At 38.0% G+C, this 18,140-nt stretch overlaps 1 protein-coding gene across 1 annotated transcript in view; it reads left to right on the forward strand.

Annotated features, from left to right (window-relative positions):
* Window positions 1-16,908, forward strand: part of Spata9 (spermatogenesis associated 9) — a 38,770-nt gene extending 21,862 nt beyond the window's left edge. Inside the window, exons 4-5 of the mRNA XM_027927700.2 lie at window positions 6,803-6,898; window positions 16,618-16,908. Coding sequence (XP_027783501.2) covers window positions 6,803-6,898; window positions 16,618-16,908 — 387 coding nt within the window. The remainder of the gene's footprint in view (window positions 1-6,802; window positions 6,899-16,617) is intronic.
* The last annotated feature ends 1,232 nt before the right edge of the window (window positions 16,909-18,140 follow it).

Here is an 18,140-nt window from a genome sequence, read left to right on the forward strand (position 1 = left end):
CATTTCAGAGGATTTGTCGCTGATATACAGGAATGCCTTTGATTTATGTGTGTTGATTTTATATCCTGCCACTTTGCTGAATTCATTTATTAGCTCTAATAGTTTCTTTGTAGACCCTTTTGGGTCTGCTAGGTATAGAATCATATCATCTGCAAATAGTGATAATTTAAGTTCTTCTTTTCCTATTTTTATGCCTTTAATTTCTTTTGTCTGTCTAATTGCTCTGGCCAGTGTTTCGAGAACTATGTTGAACAGAAGTGGAGAGAGAGGGCATCCCTGTCTTGTTCCAGATTTTAGAGGGAATGCCTTCAGTTTTTCTCCATTCAGAATGATGCTAGCCTGAGGCTTAGCATAGATTGCTTTTACAATATTGAAGTATGTTCCTGTTATCCCTAGTTTTTCTAGAGTTTTGAACATAAAGGGATGCAGTACTTTGTTGAATGCTTTTTCCGCATCTATCGAGATGATCATATGGTTCTTATTTTTAAGTCTATTGATGTGGTGAATAACATTTATTGATTTCCGTATATTGAACCAGCCTTGCATCCCAGGGATGAATCCTACTTGATCATGGTGTACAATTTTTTTGATATGTTTTTGTATCCGATTCGCCAGAATTTTATTGAGGATTTTTGCATCTAGGTTCATTAGAGATATTGGTCTGTAGTTTTCTTTCTTTGAAGTGTCTTTGTCTGGTTTAGGTATCAGGGTGATGTTGGCCTCATAGAATGAATTTGGAAGTTCTCCCTCCTTTTCTATTTCCTGAAGTAGCTTGAAAAGTATTGGTATTAGTTCTTCTTTAAAGGTTTTGTAAAACTCTGCTGTATACCCATCCGGTCCTGGGCTTTTCTTAGTTGGTAGTCTTTTGATGGTTTCTTCTATTTCCTCAATTGATATTGGTCTGTTTAGGTTTTCTATATCCTCCTGACTCAATCTGGGCAGATCATATGACTTAAGAAATTTATCTATGCCTTCACTATCTTCTAATTTATTGGAGTATAAGGATTCAAAATAGTTTTTGATTATCTTCTGTATTTCTGAAGTGTCTGTTGTGATATTGCCTTTTTCATCCCGTATGCTAGTAATTTGAGTTCTCTCTCTTCTTCTCTTCGCTAGCCTGGCTAAGGGTCTGTCGATTTTGTTTATTTTTTCAAAGAACCAACTTTTAGTTTTGTCAATTTTTTCAATTGTTTCTTTTGTTTCGATTTCATTAATTTCAGCTCTGATTTTAATTATTTCTTGCCTTCTACTTCTTTTGCTGTTGTTTTGCTCTTCTTTTTCAAGGATTTTGAGATGAAGTATGAGATCATTTATCTGTTGTTTTTTTCTTTTTTTAAGGAATGAACTCCAAGCAATGAATTTTCCTCTTAGAACTGCTTTCAATGTGTCCCATAGATTCCGATATGTTGTGTCTGTGTTTTCATTTATCTCTAAGAATTTTTTAATTTCCTCCTTGATGTCTTCTATAACCCATTGATCATTCAGTAACCTATTGTTCATTCTCCAAGTGATGTATGCTTTTTCCTTCCTTCTTTTATCGTTGATTTTCAGTTTCATTCCATTATGATCAGATAAGATGCATGGTATTATCTCTACTCCTTTATATTGTCTAAGAGTTGCCCTGTGACATAATATATGATCTATTTTTGAGAAGGATCCATGTGCTGCTGAGAAAAAAGTGTAACTGCTTGATGTTGGGTGGTATACTCTATATATGTCAATTAGGTCTAGGTTATTAATAGTGTTATTGAGTTCTATAGTTTCCTTATTCAACTTTTGTTTGGAAGATCTGTCCAGTGGCGAGAGAGGTGTGTTGAAGTCTCCCATGATTATGGTATGATGGTCTATTAGACTCTTGAACTTGAGAAGAGTTTGTTTGACGAACATAGCTGCACCATTGTTTGGGGCATAAATATTTATGATTGTTATGTCTTGTTGGTGTATGGTTCCCTTAAGCAGTATGTAGTGTCCCTCTTTATCCCTTTTGATTAACTTTGGCTTGAAATCTATTTTATTTGATATGAGTATGGACACTCCTGCTTGTTTCCGAAGTCCATATGAGTGATATGATTTTTCCCAACCTTTCACCTTCAGCCTATGTATGTCTTTTCCTATCAAATGCGTCTCCTGTAGGCAGCATATTGTTGGGTCTTGTTTTGTGATCCATTCTACTAGCCTGTGTCTCTTAATTGGTGAGTTTAAGCCATTAACATTTAGGGTTATTATTGAGATATGGGTTGTTCTTCCAGCCATATTTGTTTATTTCTGTTACTAAACATGGTTTGTTTTCCTCTTTGATTATTTCCCCCCCCCCTTTACTGTCCTACCTCCCACTGTTGGTTTTCATTGTTATTTTCCATTTCCTCTTCCTGTAATGCTTTGGCGAGGATGTTTTGAAGAGATGGTTTTCTAGCTGCAAATTCTTTAAACTTTTTGTTTATCGTGGAAGGTTTTAATTTCATCTTCCATCCTGAAGCTTAATTTCGCTGGATACACAATTCTTGGTTGGAACCCATTTTCTTTCAGTGTTTGAAATATGTTATTCCAGGATCTTCTAGCTTTCAGAGTCTGTGTTGAAAGATCAGCTGTTATCCTGATTGGCTTACCCCTAAATGTAATCTGCTTCCTTTCTCTTGTAGCTTTTAAAATTCTCTCCTTATTCTGTATGTTGGGCATCTTCATTATAATGTGTCTAGGTGTGGATCTCTTATGATTTTGCACATTCGGCGTCCTGTAGGCTTCTAGGATTTGAGATTCTGTCTCATTCTTCAAGTCTGGGAAGTTTTCTCGTATTATTTCATTGAATAGACTGCTCATTCCTTTGGTTTTGAGCTCTGTACCTTCCTGTATCCCAATGACTCTTAAGTTTGGTCTCTTAATGTTATCCCATATTTCTTGGATGTTCTGCTCATGGTTTCTTAACAGTCTTGCTGAGCTGTCTATGTTCTTTTCCAGTTGAAATACTTTGTCTTCATTGTCTGATGTTCTATCTTCTAAGTGTTCTACTCTGCTGGTAGTATTCTCCATTGAGTTTTTAAGTTGGTTTATTGCTTCCTGCATTTCTAGGATTTCTGTTTGTTTGTTTTTTATAACCTCTATCTCCCTGTATAGTTGATCCTTTGCTTCCTGGATTTGTTTGCGTAATTCATTGTCAAAGTGATCTTTCATTGTCTGATTTTGCTGTTTAATGTCTTCCTTGATACTCCAGATCATCTGAAGCATGTATATCCTGAATTCTTTATCTGACATTCCATCTGCTGCAGCTGTTACCTCTTCTAAAGTTGCGTTGACCTGCATTGCTTGTGGTCCTTTCTTTCCTTGTCTTTTCATACTGCTTGCGTATCTTTCCTGCAGGCGCGGGCGGCGGCTCTGCTCTCTCCTTATTCCAATTGGGGTGTCGTGGCTACCACGCTGGCAGGTCACTGGGCCTGTTCTGGGCGCTGGCGGCGGCTCTGTTCTGCCCCTACTCCAATTGGGGTGACGAGTGTACCACGCCGGCAGGCCACCGGACCTGATCCGCCGGTCGGTTGCAGGTTTGCCTACCCTGCAGGCGCGGGCGGCGGCTCTACTCTGCCCCTACTCCAAATGGGGTGACGTGTCTGTCGTACCGGCAGGCCACTGGGCCTGTCCCGCTGGTCGGTCGCAGATCTGCGCACCTTTCGGGCACGGGTGGAGGCTCTGCTCTGCCCCTACTCCAATTGGGGTGTCGTGACTACCCCGCCTGCAGGACGCTGGGCCTGTTCCTGGCACGGGCGGCGACTCTGCTCTGCCCCTACTCCAATTAGGGTGGTGTGTGTACCACGCCGGCAGGCTCCTGGGCCTGATCCGCCGGTCTGTTGTAGGTCTGCCTACCTTGGAGGCACGGGCGGTGGATCTGCCCTGCCCCTCCTACCACGCCTGCGGACCCCTGGGCCTGATCTGCAGGTTGGTCGCAGGTCTGCTCACCCTGCGGGCATGGGTGGCGGTTCCGCTCCGCCCCCACTCCAATTGGGGTCACGTGACCACCACACCGGCAGGGCCTGATCCGGGCGTGGGAGAAGGATCTGCTCTGCCCCTACTCCAGTTGGGGTGACGTGTGTACCACACTGGCAGGCCATTGGGCCTGACCCGCCAGGCTGTCACAGGTCTGTTTACCTTGCAAGCGTGAACGGCGGCTCTGCCCTGCCCCTCCTACCACGCCCATGTACCACTGGATCGCGGGTCTGCCCACCTTGCAGGTGCGGGTGGCGGCTCCGCTCCGCCCCGTCTCCAATTGGGGTCACGCGGTCACCACGCTGGCGAGCCGCTGGGCCTGCTCCGGGCGCTGGCGGCGGCCCGGCTCCTCCCCTCTGGCTCGACGACAAATTGAGGAGACTCGGGTGACTGTGCCTCACCCCCCCTACCAGGAGACCAACTGTTTATGTCACCGCTGGTATTGATGAAGTTCTCTCCTCCGCCGCTTTCTGATGACATCAGATCTTTGCCATGTTGGTATCCTATGCGAATGGCAGCATTTCGTTCCCCTTGCCGGGCAACCAAAGCAAAGGGTGAGTCCTGACCGGCCCTCAGCAGGACCCTGACCGAGAAGCAGTTTCCGCGGGCTCCTAGCCCCGGGCCAGGGAAGTTCCGGGAGTCGGAACTCGGCCGCTCCGTGCTCGGTGTAAGCTCCTATAAGTGTAGGCTCCTAGAAGCAGTGCCCGCGGGCTCAGTTCCGGGAGCCGGAATTCGGCTGCTTAGTGCTTGGTGTATGCTCTGATAGGAGCAGGGTCCAAGAAGCAGCCTCCGCAGGCTCCGCAGCCCTGGGCCAGGGCGGTTCCGGGACGGTTCCGGGAGCCGGAACTCGGCCGCCCCACGCTCGGTGTTCGCTCCTATAAGATCAGGTTCTAAGAAGCACCCAGGCACTGAACCCTAGCAATCTGTCTGCAAGCCGCAGGCGAATTGCCAGCTCAATGCATTTTCATAAACTGAACACAACCTACAGTTCAAGTCACCCATAACCACCTCCCACCAAAATCGCATACTGCCTTCCAGTCACTAATCTCACTCTTGCTAGGAATACCCATTTTCTTGACACCTAACCGTACAGATTAATTTGGCTTATTTTTGTTTGGAATTGAATAATTTATTAGGCTTATGATTTTGATCTTAACTCTTTCCCATCTCTTAAGGTACTAATAATATTAATCATGTCTACCAAGCCCCTTATTGCTATTCATATATAGGTATCCTGCTAAGCACTTTATAAGCATTTTCTTATTTCACAGCAAACCCATGAGATAAATATTAGCTATTACAATACAGTCCCTTTCCACTCTTCATAAGCAGTAAATTCCAAGGCAATACAACTGTGTTGGCAACACAGCTTAATGATCAGATGAAGGGTTCAGACCCTGGAATGGGATTCCTGGCTTAAATCTAACTTTACTACTTGCCAACTATATTACCTATTTCTCTTTTTTCTTTTTGTGGAATAATAATAATAATAATAATAATAATAATAATAACAACAAAACAACTTTGTAGGATTGTTTCAAGAATTAAAGAGAACATTTATGAAGCACATAGTTCATTTTTTTAAAGACCTATTTGCTTTCATGTTTTTTATTAATTATTTTAATTGGGTCTATTTGACAGCAGAATGCATTTTGATTCATTGTACACAATTGAAGCAAAACTTTTCATTTCTCTGGTTGTACACAAAAGTGTCACATCATAGGTGCAGTCTTACATGTACCTAGAGTAATAATGTCCATCTCATTCCACCATCTTTCCTGCCCCCATACCCTCTCCCTTCCCCTCCTTCCCCTTTGCCCAATCAGAGTTCCTCCATTTTTCCCATGCCCCTCCCTTCCCCCCATTTTGGATCGGCATCCACTAATCGCAGAGATCATTTGGTCTTTGGCTTTTTGAGACTGGCTTACTTCGCTTTCAATGCTATAAATAACTTTTTAACAAACATGGTACACACTGTTCTTTTGAGTTTGTGTGCATTTTCTACTGTGAATTTACATGATTTTATTAGCCACAGTCTGTACCATTTGGGAGTTCATCGAAACCACTGAGTGGCTTGGCTGTTGCTTCGGAGGAACATGGCTAACTGCCACCTCACTGCTGAGCGGGAAGGGAATGTTTTCATTTCATAGCCTGCTCAAGGCCACAGAGGTGGCCTGTTAGATAATATAGTTCCCATAAACTGAATATGTTATACTGATATGTTTAAAGTAGGGACATCTAGTACCAGAAACTAGAAAAAACTGAGAGGCAAATTCATTACTGGCTGGCATAACCTTCGAAATAGCAAGCTGGATATAACAGAGGGTTTCCTGAAGCTTAATGACCATCTAAAGTCAATGCTGGCCTTTAGCAGTCTCATGATTAACATATCCAAGCAGATCATTAATCTCCGGGAAATGCTTAGTATTTTGATTGCTGTTTGCTTCATTGAGGTTGTGAATAATTTAGTAAGGACTGATTACATAAATTTGAACAAAGAAAAGACTGTTTTTTTTTTTTTTTCAAATATGCACAGCAGCACCTCCTAGTGAGCACAGTTTATAATCATAAAAGGTTTAAAGAATTTCAAAAAATGCAAGATTATAGATTTGTCATAGGTTTTGATTAGTAGAAAGTATTTTCTTGTTAAAAGTTAAAAAAAAAAAACTATATATTTTCAAAATGTGGAAAGAAGTCCAGATAGTTGCAATGTAGATGACTTTTTTAAAAATAAAAATTTAAATTCTCATTCTGTAATAACATAGTAAAATAGAACACTGAAACATTGGAAATTTTTGTTGTAATAAGAATATCTTTTCTATTTTTGCAGGTCAGAAAGTGTTCTTTGTGTGATATCGTTTCCTTTCCAGCAAAGACTGCTTTAACTAGCATAATATATGCTTCATATGCAGCACTAATTTATTTGGTAAGTTCTATTGGAATCTAGAAATAAATATAACTTATTTTAAGCAATGTTAAAGATAATACTATACAATTGTGTGCTGTATGATGTTATCTTTAATGATACTATTCACAAACTAAGGTACCATTCTCTTGTAACACAAAATAATTTCATGTTTGATACTTTCTGAGGAGCCAAATGATCTAACAAAAATCAATTTTCTTTAATAACTAAAATTATTTTCAGAAAGTTTATTACTGTTGGAAGGCTTTTGGTCAAGACATTTTAGTTTTTGCTTTCACTTAGCTACATTTGTTCCATTTATTATATCCTATGATAGCTGCAGTTCAGCATTCATCATTTTTGGGTCTATGAATTTGGAGAATACAAATATTAGCATATAATATATTGATGACAAGTGCTGTACATGGCAAAAATATTGAAGATTTTATAAGGGCTTTATTTTCTGTTAATCAATAGCCATTTATATTTTACTTTAAAAACACTTCTAACATAGAAAGAGAAAAGTGCACAGCTTGATGAATTATCACAAAATCTATTAATCTATGCAGTAATCAGGTAAAGAAGCAAAACATTACCATCATTCTAGAAATCTCTTTCTTTTACACTTAAAATCATTACCCTTTAAAAAAATTTTTTTTAGTTGTAGATGAATACAATACCTTTGTTTTATTTATTTTTATGTGGTGCTGAGGATGGAACCCAGTGCCTCACACATGCTAGGCAAGCACATTACCACTGAGCCACAAATCCAGCCCCTTCATTACCCTTTTCTATAAAGGCAACCACTACCATGATAGTTCAGCTTTTAAACTGTATGTAAATGAAATAATATAGCTTATAATCTTTTGTGTTTGTCTTCTTTTGCTCAGCATCATTGTGAGATTCATTTGTTGTCTGTAGCAATAGTTTGTTCATTGTCATTGCCATGTAGTATTCCCTCTATCATCATTATTTTACCACTTCAACTGCTGATGTTGATCATTTGGAGTATTTCCACTTTGGACTATTGCCACAGTCTGGCTGGGCACACAATCACGAGCCACCACACAGCTTGTAGATTCAAACAGCAACTCTTTATTCCCGAACTCACACCAGCCGTCTACAATCACGTTCTGGGGAAATCCACGTTCTCTGCCCAAATCCACCTCCACTGGGCTTCTATCTCCCAAAAAATACTGTCTGAATCCCGTGAGAACTCAAGGGGAACTCAGGCAGCAGGATACGCCCTATTCCCAGCAGGAATAATCTTAAACCTTAAACCTGGAACCTAAACCGGGAACGCCCTAATCCGCCTTGGTCCTTGAACAAGGTCACCTACATTCAATGTCACTGCAACATGGGGTACGCTGGCAAGGAAATTGTCATACCTACTTGGCTAATGGCTCCCAGCATCTCCCCTCTTCTGATTAATTAAACAACAAGCAATGTGGCTTAAGGACCGTGCCTGGTAGGTTGTCCAATTCAACATATGGTTCTTACCCGTCATCGGAAAACTGACCTTTAGGCGTCAGCCTCCTGTCTTAGGTTGATACCACTGCAATTGAATCATACCCGTCGCTGACTACCGGTCCAGCATACAGCCATACTTGTGGATAGGTCTATGCACCAGTGGGGGGGTGAGGTTCTTTGCCTCACCTCTGTTGGCCCCCAAATTTGGCCTTGGTGCCAGTGGGGGAGTGAGGTTAATGTGGCTTAAGGACCGTGCCTGGTAGGTTGTCCAATTCAACATATGGTTCTTACCCGTCATCAGAAAACTGACCTTTAGGCGTCAGCCTCCTGTCTTAGGTTGATACCACAGCAATTGTATCATACCCGTCACTGACTACCGGTCCAGCATAAGCCATTGGCCCCCAAATTTTAGACCATCATTAGCAGAAGGGAGGAGGATACAGAAATGCCATGACACCAAGCCAATTGACGGCTCCTTGGAAAAAATTGCATCACTGGTGACACCATCAGCAAAGATATGCCAGCACTACCACAACTAACATGGGGTGCGCTGGCAAGGAAATAAAAATTGCATCACTAGTGACACCATCAGCAAAGATATGCCAGCATTACCACAATTCGCTGCACCAAACGATAGTTACATAGTCCAGGCAAGTTCTGCAAGCAGTTCAAAGCGGAGGAATCTATCAATATGTCCATTTCCTCCCCAAATCCGTTTCCTCCCAAAGTAAGTTAACTCCTTGATTGAGCATTACTTGTTGAGTTATATTCATTGATGCATCAGTTTATACAGTTTACTGTGATAGCTATCATAGAAGCTGTAGTCTGGTTGTATCTTTGTCTTCACCGGCACTGGGATGAAGATAGGAATTCTGGCAATGATGCTAAAGAGACATTATCCTGAAAAGAATTATTAAATATAATGAAAAAGAAAGGTGAAAGTAAACAAACAGATCTGTTAACCTACTTTAAAAACAATCCTTAACAGCTGTTTACCTAATTTAAATTAAACCATTTAAATCACGTGAATAAAAAATAATAATAATAATTCGGATCCATTTTTTCATGAGCGCTCTTCATATAAGAAATATGGACATACGCACATATAGACATACAACACAAAACACAAATGCACACACAAACGTACAACACATAAGAAAACAGTAAAGGCCTTGTAGCTTTACCTAGGTGAAATCTCCATTGCAATGTTTAAAAACTTCACAGTTAAAAAATAAAACTGATCAGAAAAACATTAACCTAGGTTTGTATGAGCTCAAAAAATAAAAATAGAACCTTATGATGTGGAAAAATGCAATAATAAAATAGCTATTGAAAAAAGCATCCTAGTTAATCACTGTCGCAGATGTAAGAATGGCCAAGCTGGAGTTCTGGATATCAGCTGTTATGGATTTGAGTCAAATCATCTTCTTTTCAATCTGTAGAAATTGTTTTAGTTAATCTCTCTGGAATCCAAATCAGCTGCTGTTCTCCCTGTGGAAAAACACAAACAGACCCCCGACTCCAGACAATCACTGAGTCAGGACCTTTCCATTGTCCTGTTAGAATATCTTTCCAAAGTACCTTAGGCTTATGTACATTTTTTGGATACATATGCCTTTCCGCAGCACTAAGTCCTGATGAATCCAAATTTAAAAAGTTTAGAGTAAAAAGCGTTATTTTAAGTTTATCTTTGGGGGATATATACCCCCTTCCAATTCCCTCTTTTTGCTTTAATAAGTATATGTCTGTATCTAATAGTTGTCTTAGCTTTTTGCATTTTCTATCTGAAATACCTTACTTGACATTTTCAACCATTTTTTATCTTATTTCTATCTTCTAGTTTTTTTCTAAGGTTTGTATATTTACCCTTAGTTGCTTATTTTCCTCCTAGTTTTTTTTTGTTGTTGTTGTTTTCTATTTTGTGGGTTTAAAATTATTGTCTCCCTACATCTTTTTTATCTTTCTACATCTTCTTTATCTTTTCTCTTTTTAACTTTCTATACTTCAGTCTTTAAAGTTTTTCACTTTAAATTTTTAATCTTCTTCATCTAAATATCTTTTATCCTATTATCTTCCCATTTTTTTTAAGTAATGCCTTTACGATTAACTAGGCTTCGAATGACACAATCTTTCCTCCGTCATGAAGGCATTTTAACCACCTTCAATTTAACCTTTTAAAGCCTTCCAATTATCATCTATACTGTACTTTTAAATGTACTTTTTCACCACCTACAACTTCACTCTTTTAAATGAGGCTTAGATTCTGTTTAAATCTCTTTAATGTTAGTTTACATGGCTGCCCTTCAACCAAAGGCTTTTTTTTTTAAACTCCATTGAGAAGCTTTGTCTCAATCTGCCATGTACAAATACCTTTTTCTTCTTTCTTCCTTTCTCAAGCTTTTAAAGTAAGTCTAGTTTCCTCAAAATCTTTTTAAATGGCATTTTACAACTTTTTACTTTACCACACAGAGATTATCTCATCTAGAAATATTTCTTTCTCCTTTAACCTTTCATATTAAAATATATTTCCACATCTTGAATCTTTTTATATCTCTTTTTTAACTGTTAACCCTTTTTATAAATTTACATTCTGAAACAACTCTTATAAAATTTCTGATTTAGACAAATTACTCCACTTTAATAAGATGAAAGACTTTCATGTTTTTTATGATACTATAATGCAATATTAAACCTTTTTCCATTTACCAATTTATGAAAACACACATAATGTTTAAATATATTACCTTAGGGAACTTAATAAGTAAAGAGTACTTGATTTCATATTTAGTGGTTGATATTTTAACACTTTAGCTTTGTAAATTAATCAGATGTCTGTAAAAACCAAGATCTTAGACAAGTGTAGTAAACAGAACTAGCCATCTCTTTCTTGTTGAAGAAAAATCCTTCTACAGGATACCATGATAGTCTCATTAATATACTTAATAACTCATCTTTAAAAAGCCATTGGCTACATTTTTGTATTGTATCAACATATGCCCTAATTGTTCTTGGTCTCACTGGGGTGCCTCCTTCCTCTAACAATTTTTCTTCCTCGGAGGCGAACAACTTCAAACCTTGAGTCAACCATTTTTCCCAGTTTGCCTGAGAAAGTTCTAGGAACAGGCAATTTGAAATAAAAACAAAATAAATCAAAACAATAACACATTGTTTTTTGAAATGTTCACCCATTCTTTCTCTCTTCCTCAAGGGTGAGAAATTTCACTTACCTCTAAGCTTCAGAAGTTCCCCGCACGGGACGCCAAATGCCGCAGTCTGGCTGGGCACACAATCACGAGCCACCACACAGCTTGTAGATTCAAACAGCAACTCTTTATTCCCGAACTCACACCAGCCGTCTACAATCACGTTCTGGGGAAATCCACGTTCTCTGCCCAAATTCACCTCCACTGGGCTTCTATCTCCCAAAAAATACTGTCTGAATCCCGTGAGAACTCAAGGGGAACTCAGGCAGCAGGATACGCCCTATTCCCAGCAGGAATAATCTTAAACCTTAAACCTGGAACCTAAACCGGGAACGCCTTAATCCGCCTTGGTCCCTGAGCAAGGTCACCTACATTCAATGTCACTGCAAAATGTCCTATTTCCACGAGTCCTTCCACTAAGCAACATGGGGTACGCTGGCAAGGAAATTGTCATACCTACTTGGCTAATGGCTCCCAGCAGACTATTATGACTAAGATTACTATAAATATTATTGTACATATATTTTGGTGAAATTTTTAGGTCATTGAGTATGCATGTGTTTCTCTCTAGTAGGTAATGCAAAACAGTTTTCCAAAATAGTTTGTAGCAATTTATACTAATCCTAGCACATTATAAAAATCCTAGTTACTCTAGATTACCACAGACACTTGGTATTGTCAATATTTTCCATTTCAGCCATTTCTGTGGGTATGTAGTATTATGTTCATTGTGATTTTAATTTTCATTTCAATGATTTGCATTCATTAAATGGATATTTAGATATCCTCCTTTGTGCATTTCTGTTAAAGTCTCCTTTTCTGTTGAGAGATATCAAATTTTTAAAATTATTGATTTGTACTTTAAAAGTATATTATAGGAGAAAGTCCTCTTGAGATTATATATGGGCAAATTTCTGTTTTTATCCTGTGACTTGCTTTTTCACTCTCTTACCACTCATTTTCTTCATTTTAATGTAGTTCAATTTATTAATGTTTACCTTTTTGCTAAGAGCTTTGTATCCTAATTAGAGAATCTCAACTTATACCCAAGGCCACAAAAATATTCTCCTGTTGTAGTCTAGAAAATATATTATTTTGCCTTCCACTTTTAGATTTACAATCCATGTGAAATTGGTTTGAGAAAAGGGCCAAATATTTTCCCCCATGAGTATCAAACTGATTTACCTCAATTTCTCAGAAAACAAAAGTCTTTTTTCTATTGTCCTAGAAGAACCTCCACCCCTTTTTTAAAAATCATGAATCAAGTGTATTTTTATGTAGGTGTGTTTATAATTGGCCTGTTTGTCTATTTTTGCACCAATTTAGCACTATATTACAGAGCCTTATACGATGTCTTGATAACTGGTAGAATAAGTCCTTCTCCTAATACTGGAACATATGTATCTATTTATTTTGATCTTTAATTTCTCATAATCAATTTATGTTTTGCTGGAATTCTTACATATTTTTATATCAAAACAAATGATATTAATCTTTCCCCCACAATCTATAAATTTATACCTGTCCCAATTAAAATCCAAGCAATTGTGTGTGTATAAGTTGATTCTAAAATACTTAGGGAAATGCAAAAGGCTAAGAATATCTAAACCAGCTGCACCCCAGTGGTGCATGACAGTAATCCCAGCTACTAGGGAGGCTAATGTAGGAAGACTACAAATCCAAGGCCAACCTGGGCAACTTTGCGAGACCCTTAAAAAAAAAAAAAAAGTGTTTAAAGGCTGGCAAGGATAGCTCAGTGGTAAAGCACGTACCTAGCAGGCATGAGGTTCAATTCCCAGCACCAAAAAAAAAAAAAAAAAAAAAATCCAAGACATTCTTGAAAAACTACAACTTACTTTTAAACATGTTATTTCATGTTTTTAAAAAAATCTTGAATGTATCAAATATTTTGCAAATGTTTTATGTTTTTGAGAAGTTCTCAATATCTTAAATATGAATCTTGTATAAAATTGGCATCAATTGAATTAAGATGTAAGTACTCTACAAATATAGTAGGATGGATGAGTATAGGAAAATAAAAACTAAACTAAAACCAAAATTAAACTTCAGTTTCTCAAAGCCTGTTTGAAACCATCCCAGTTTGTAACACTATAAATTTTACAAGCAAATAATAAAAATCTCTTAGTGAACTGTTAATTGATTAGATAAGCATCCAAGACCTGAAAGAGGCCAAGGTTGGAATTATGGTTTTAAAAATAAATAACACATGTATTGGAGATTAATACCACATGAGTGGAACCATGCCACGTGCAAAGAATGCAGTCAACAGAAATGTGGAAAATAGCAACATTTAAGGTGAACTAAGAAGGAATTTATCTATGAAGGAGACAAAAAAGCAACACTCAGAAAAGCAGGAAGAGAATCAGGAAAAATGGTGTCAAGGAAATAAAGAGACTCAGGAAGGTGTGAATGGTTATCAAATACAAGCAGAAAAGATCAAGTAAAAGAAAGATTTGAAAAGTATATCAGGTCTAGTATTTAAGATGCTAAGCTTAATCATTTTGAGAACTAGTTCAGTGACATGTTGGGATAAGAAAGACAGAAATAAACAGGTTTTAGAGTGAATAGGAGATGATAAAATGGAAACCAAGAACATCAACTGGTTTGACTGAGAAAGTTATATAGCAGTCAAGAGAGAGACAGGGCTGCAGGGAATTCCAATTTTAGGATGCAAGATTATTCATGAGTATTGTTAGGCGAAGAGCCAGTCAAGAGTGATAGGTTGCACATAAAATCCCAGCGGCTCAGGAGGCTGAAGAAGGAGGATCATGAGTTCAAAACCAGCCTCAGCAACTTCAAGGCACTAAGCAACCCAGTGAGAACCCATCTCTAAATAAAATACAAAATAGGGCTGGAGAGGTGGCTGAGTGGTCGAGTGCCCCTGAGTGAAATCCCCGGTACTAGAAAAAAAAAAGAGTGACAGGTTGAAGAGAAAAGGAACAACCGACAGAGAAATTGGTAGGGTACAGGTTAAAACAAAGAAAGGCATACTGACCTCAATCAAAACTCTTAATTTTCTGAGACTGGAGTAAAGTTCCTTAAAATGGGCATAGATATAATTTGTAGATGATGAAAGAGGGAATATCAAATAAGAGAGAACTTTACAATAATTTTTTTTCACAATACAGCATAGTAAATGATCATATTGGGTTATGTGGATGAGATTATGTGTGGTTAGAAGTGATAGGTTTGAAAGTTTCTAGCTCTGGGTTTGGGCACATTCAAAATGCAAGTACCAAAAAATATAAAAATATGTTACTGACATTTAATCATCTTAATTAGAAGTCCGTAGTTAGTTAGGCAGTTCCTAATTTTGTATAGTGGGATCTACAATGCCATCAAGAAACCAGGTGCTTTGGTCTGAATGTGTCCTCTGCAAATCTGTATGTTAACTAACCCCCAAGGTGTGACTATTAGTAGGTGGGATCTTTGTGAAATTATTAGGCATCATGAATGGGATTAGTGCCCTTATATTATAAAAAGTTCCTGAGAGTTGTCTTTTTCTCTTCTACCATATATACACAGTTAAAAGACACCATCTATGAACAAAGCAGGCCCTCACGAGACAGAATCTGCCTGCCATCACCTTGACCTTGGGCTTTCTAATCTCCAGAACTGATAAATAATCCTATTGTTTATAAGATACTCAGTTTATAATATTTTTGTGATAGCAATATGAACAGATTAAGACATCTGGGTCTTTCTACCTTTTTCTCTAAAAACTGTTTTTAGTCCTTAGGTTTGTTACCTCATGCTCAGGCATCACCTCAATATCAGTGTCTGAAGCTGGAAGGGGAAGATAGAGGCAAAAGACAAAGATCTTTCTCTTTAGGTAGGAGGAAAAACTTCCAAATACCCTTCCTGACCTCTTTCCCAGCAGACATATCATTTTATTTCATTGGCCACATGCTAACTTGGAGAAGTGTGGAAAAGCTGTGCTCCTGTGTTCTATGAGAGGCAGGCAGGCAAGCGGGCAGGATCCAGCTGAAGTTCTTCAAAGCCTGAGTCTCTCAGCCCTTTTGCTACTACCTCTTTTTTTTCTTTATTAGTTGCTCAAAACATTACAGTGATCTTGACATATCATACATTTGATTCAAATGGGGTATGAATTCTTATTTTTCCACGTGTACAGATTGCAGTATCACATTGGTTATACAGCCACGTTTATAAATACTGCCATACTAGTGTCTGTTGTATTCTGCTACCCTTCCTATCCCCACCTTCCCTCCCATCACCTCTCTACCCAATCTACTGTGACACATTTCTCTCTCTGCTACTGCTACTACCTCTTCAAGAAAACCTTTTGTGTTTATGCTCCGTTATTCCATCTTGAAGCATTTCTTTTGTATAATAAACTAGTTTAAGTTCATGTTTCATAGAAATTTCTATTCTCTTTGCTTGCCTTAACTACTTGACATCATCATCATCATCATTTTCATTGTTAGAAAACTCACAGGGGAAATCTAGTGAATATCCTTCTTAGAGACTCTAATTTTTAAAATTGTTTGAGATGCTTCTCCTTGAAGCACTGAATGGCATTTTTTTTTTAGGTGGAAATTGGGTCATGTGTTTGCTTAGAAATCATCGATTTGCAAGCTTACTAAATTCTTACCAAAATGTTTATGTCCTTCCCATTGTACACACAGGTACAAGCAAAGTCTGGGAGGAAGAAATTAAAACAAAAAGCCTACTTTGAAATGTTTGGGAACAAATTCCATCTCTCAAAAAAATGTTTCATTATATTTAGTCAGAAGAATAAAGAAGTGAAACAGCTAATGAATTGAGGGAAAAAAAAAGATGTAAAGCACATTTTAACTGAAGCATACTAGGTTTTAAATACTCTTTAGAATTTGGTGTTATGTATTTAGAACAGGGAATCAATGTCCCAATACTTACCATATACCAAGTGCTTCCTGAAAGGAAGTTCTGTTTTATTAGAATATGTAGATTATTTATGCTAAATATTTTATTGCCTTTTTTTTTATCTGTGGTTGTTAGTAGTTTAAAAAGAGACTTCACTTTTCAAAATTTTTGAAAATTATATAGGCAGTCTGCATTAATGCTGTGTTGGAGAAGGTAAAGCACATTTTCCAAGAAGAAGAATCCATAAGGCAAAACACAGAGAGTGAAAATTTTAGAAAAGCCTTTTCAGAGCCTGTGATTTTGGAGCCTGCATTTCCTGAAGGTGAAATCAAAGCAAAACCTTACAGGTCATTGTTGGAGAAGCCAGACAACATTTCAGATCTCCCCAAGCTTCCTGCTAATAAGCAGAGTAATAAGATCCAGGTTTTACATTCGGTGTTTGACCAATCAGCTGAAATAAATGAAGAAATCTAAACACAAACATCACTGCAGAGACCTTGAATTATCTATGAAAATGGCACATTTCATCTGACAAAACTAGGAAGCTAGTTTACATATACCAAATGCTCTGCTCTTAAGAAAAAAAAAAAAAAAAGCTCCAGGGTGAGGATGGGGGATACTACTAAGCAACTGTCATTCTCTAGTATTTATATGGTAGAGAAAATAAAATGAATCTTGATGTATAATAAACATATGAGTATCAGTATTTTTAATGAACAAAAAAATTCTCCTTTTGGTGGGTTAGACTTTATACTAAGGTTTATAATATCAGCATATTTATAATACTTTTATTAAAGATTTGTTTTTGGTGTCTGAGAGGAAAAAAAATCCCTTTTCAGGGATAATAAAAGGATATTTATTTTCTATCTGAAAGCTTCACAGTTTGAGTCTACCTACCAATTTTTTAACAAACTTACTTGTAAAGTTATGAAAGACTTCCAATTCACAAATGCCATAAAATATTATTTATAAATCTGATAAGATTTCTGTATATGAAGACCCCACACACACCTTTTTTTATTTTTTTCTTTTTTTAAGAGATTAGGTTTCACAATGTTACCTAGGCTGGTCACAGACTCCTGGGTCCAGGAATCCTTTTGTCTCAGCCTCCCAAGTAGCTGGGACTATGGGTGCCAGCCATACTGTACCAGGCAATGTTACCTTTTTTTCTGACATAAATTTAGAACCAGAAACCATTATTGCCATTGACTCCTAAAAACAAATGCTTTTGAAACTGGCCCTGCAAACAAGGGTGATAGTGTTTGCTTGCAGGAGACATTTTGGTTTCTTCTGTGCACTCTTCCCTTACCCCAGTGGGGACTGAATCCATGGGCACTCTACCACTGAGCTATATCTTCAGTTCCCCCATCTTTTATATTTTGAGATAGGGTCTCACTAGATTGTCCAGGCTAGCCTCAGACTTGCCATCCTCCTGGCTCCATCTTCTAAGCAGCTGGGATTACAGGCATGTGCCACCATGCCTGGCTCTTCTGTACATTTTAAATTGTGAACTTGTGATCAAGACCTTAGTGGTCATTCAAGGATTTGCACCTGATATAATAGGCACGGATGAACCCACCTCAGAGATGGCACATTTTCTATACCTGGTGAGTAGCTGCTGTTATAAACAATATTTATAAAAGCCTCAAACTCTCTTGTTAATAACCTGAGAAGTCAATAACAAATGTATTACTTCGTGGTGCCCA

This window comes from Marmota flaviventris, chromosome 5, assembly GCF_047511675.1.
Source record: "Marmota flaviventris isolate mMarFla1 chromosome 5, mMarFla1.hap1, whole genome shotgun sequence".
NCBI lineage: Eukaryota > Metazoa > Chordata > Mammalia > Rodentia > Sciuridae > Marmota > Marmota flaviventris.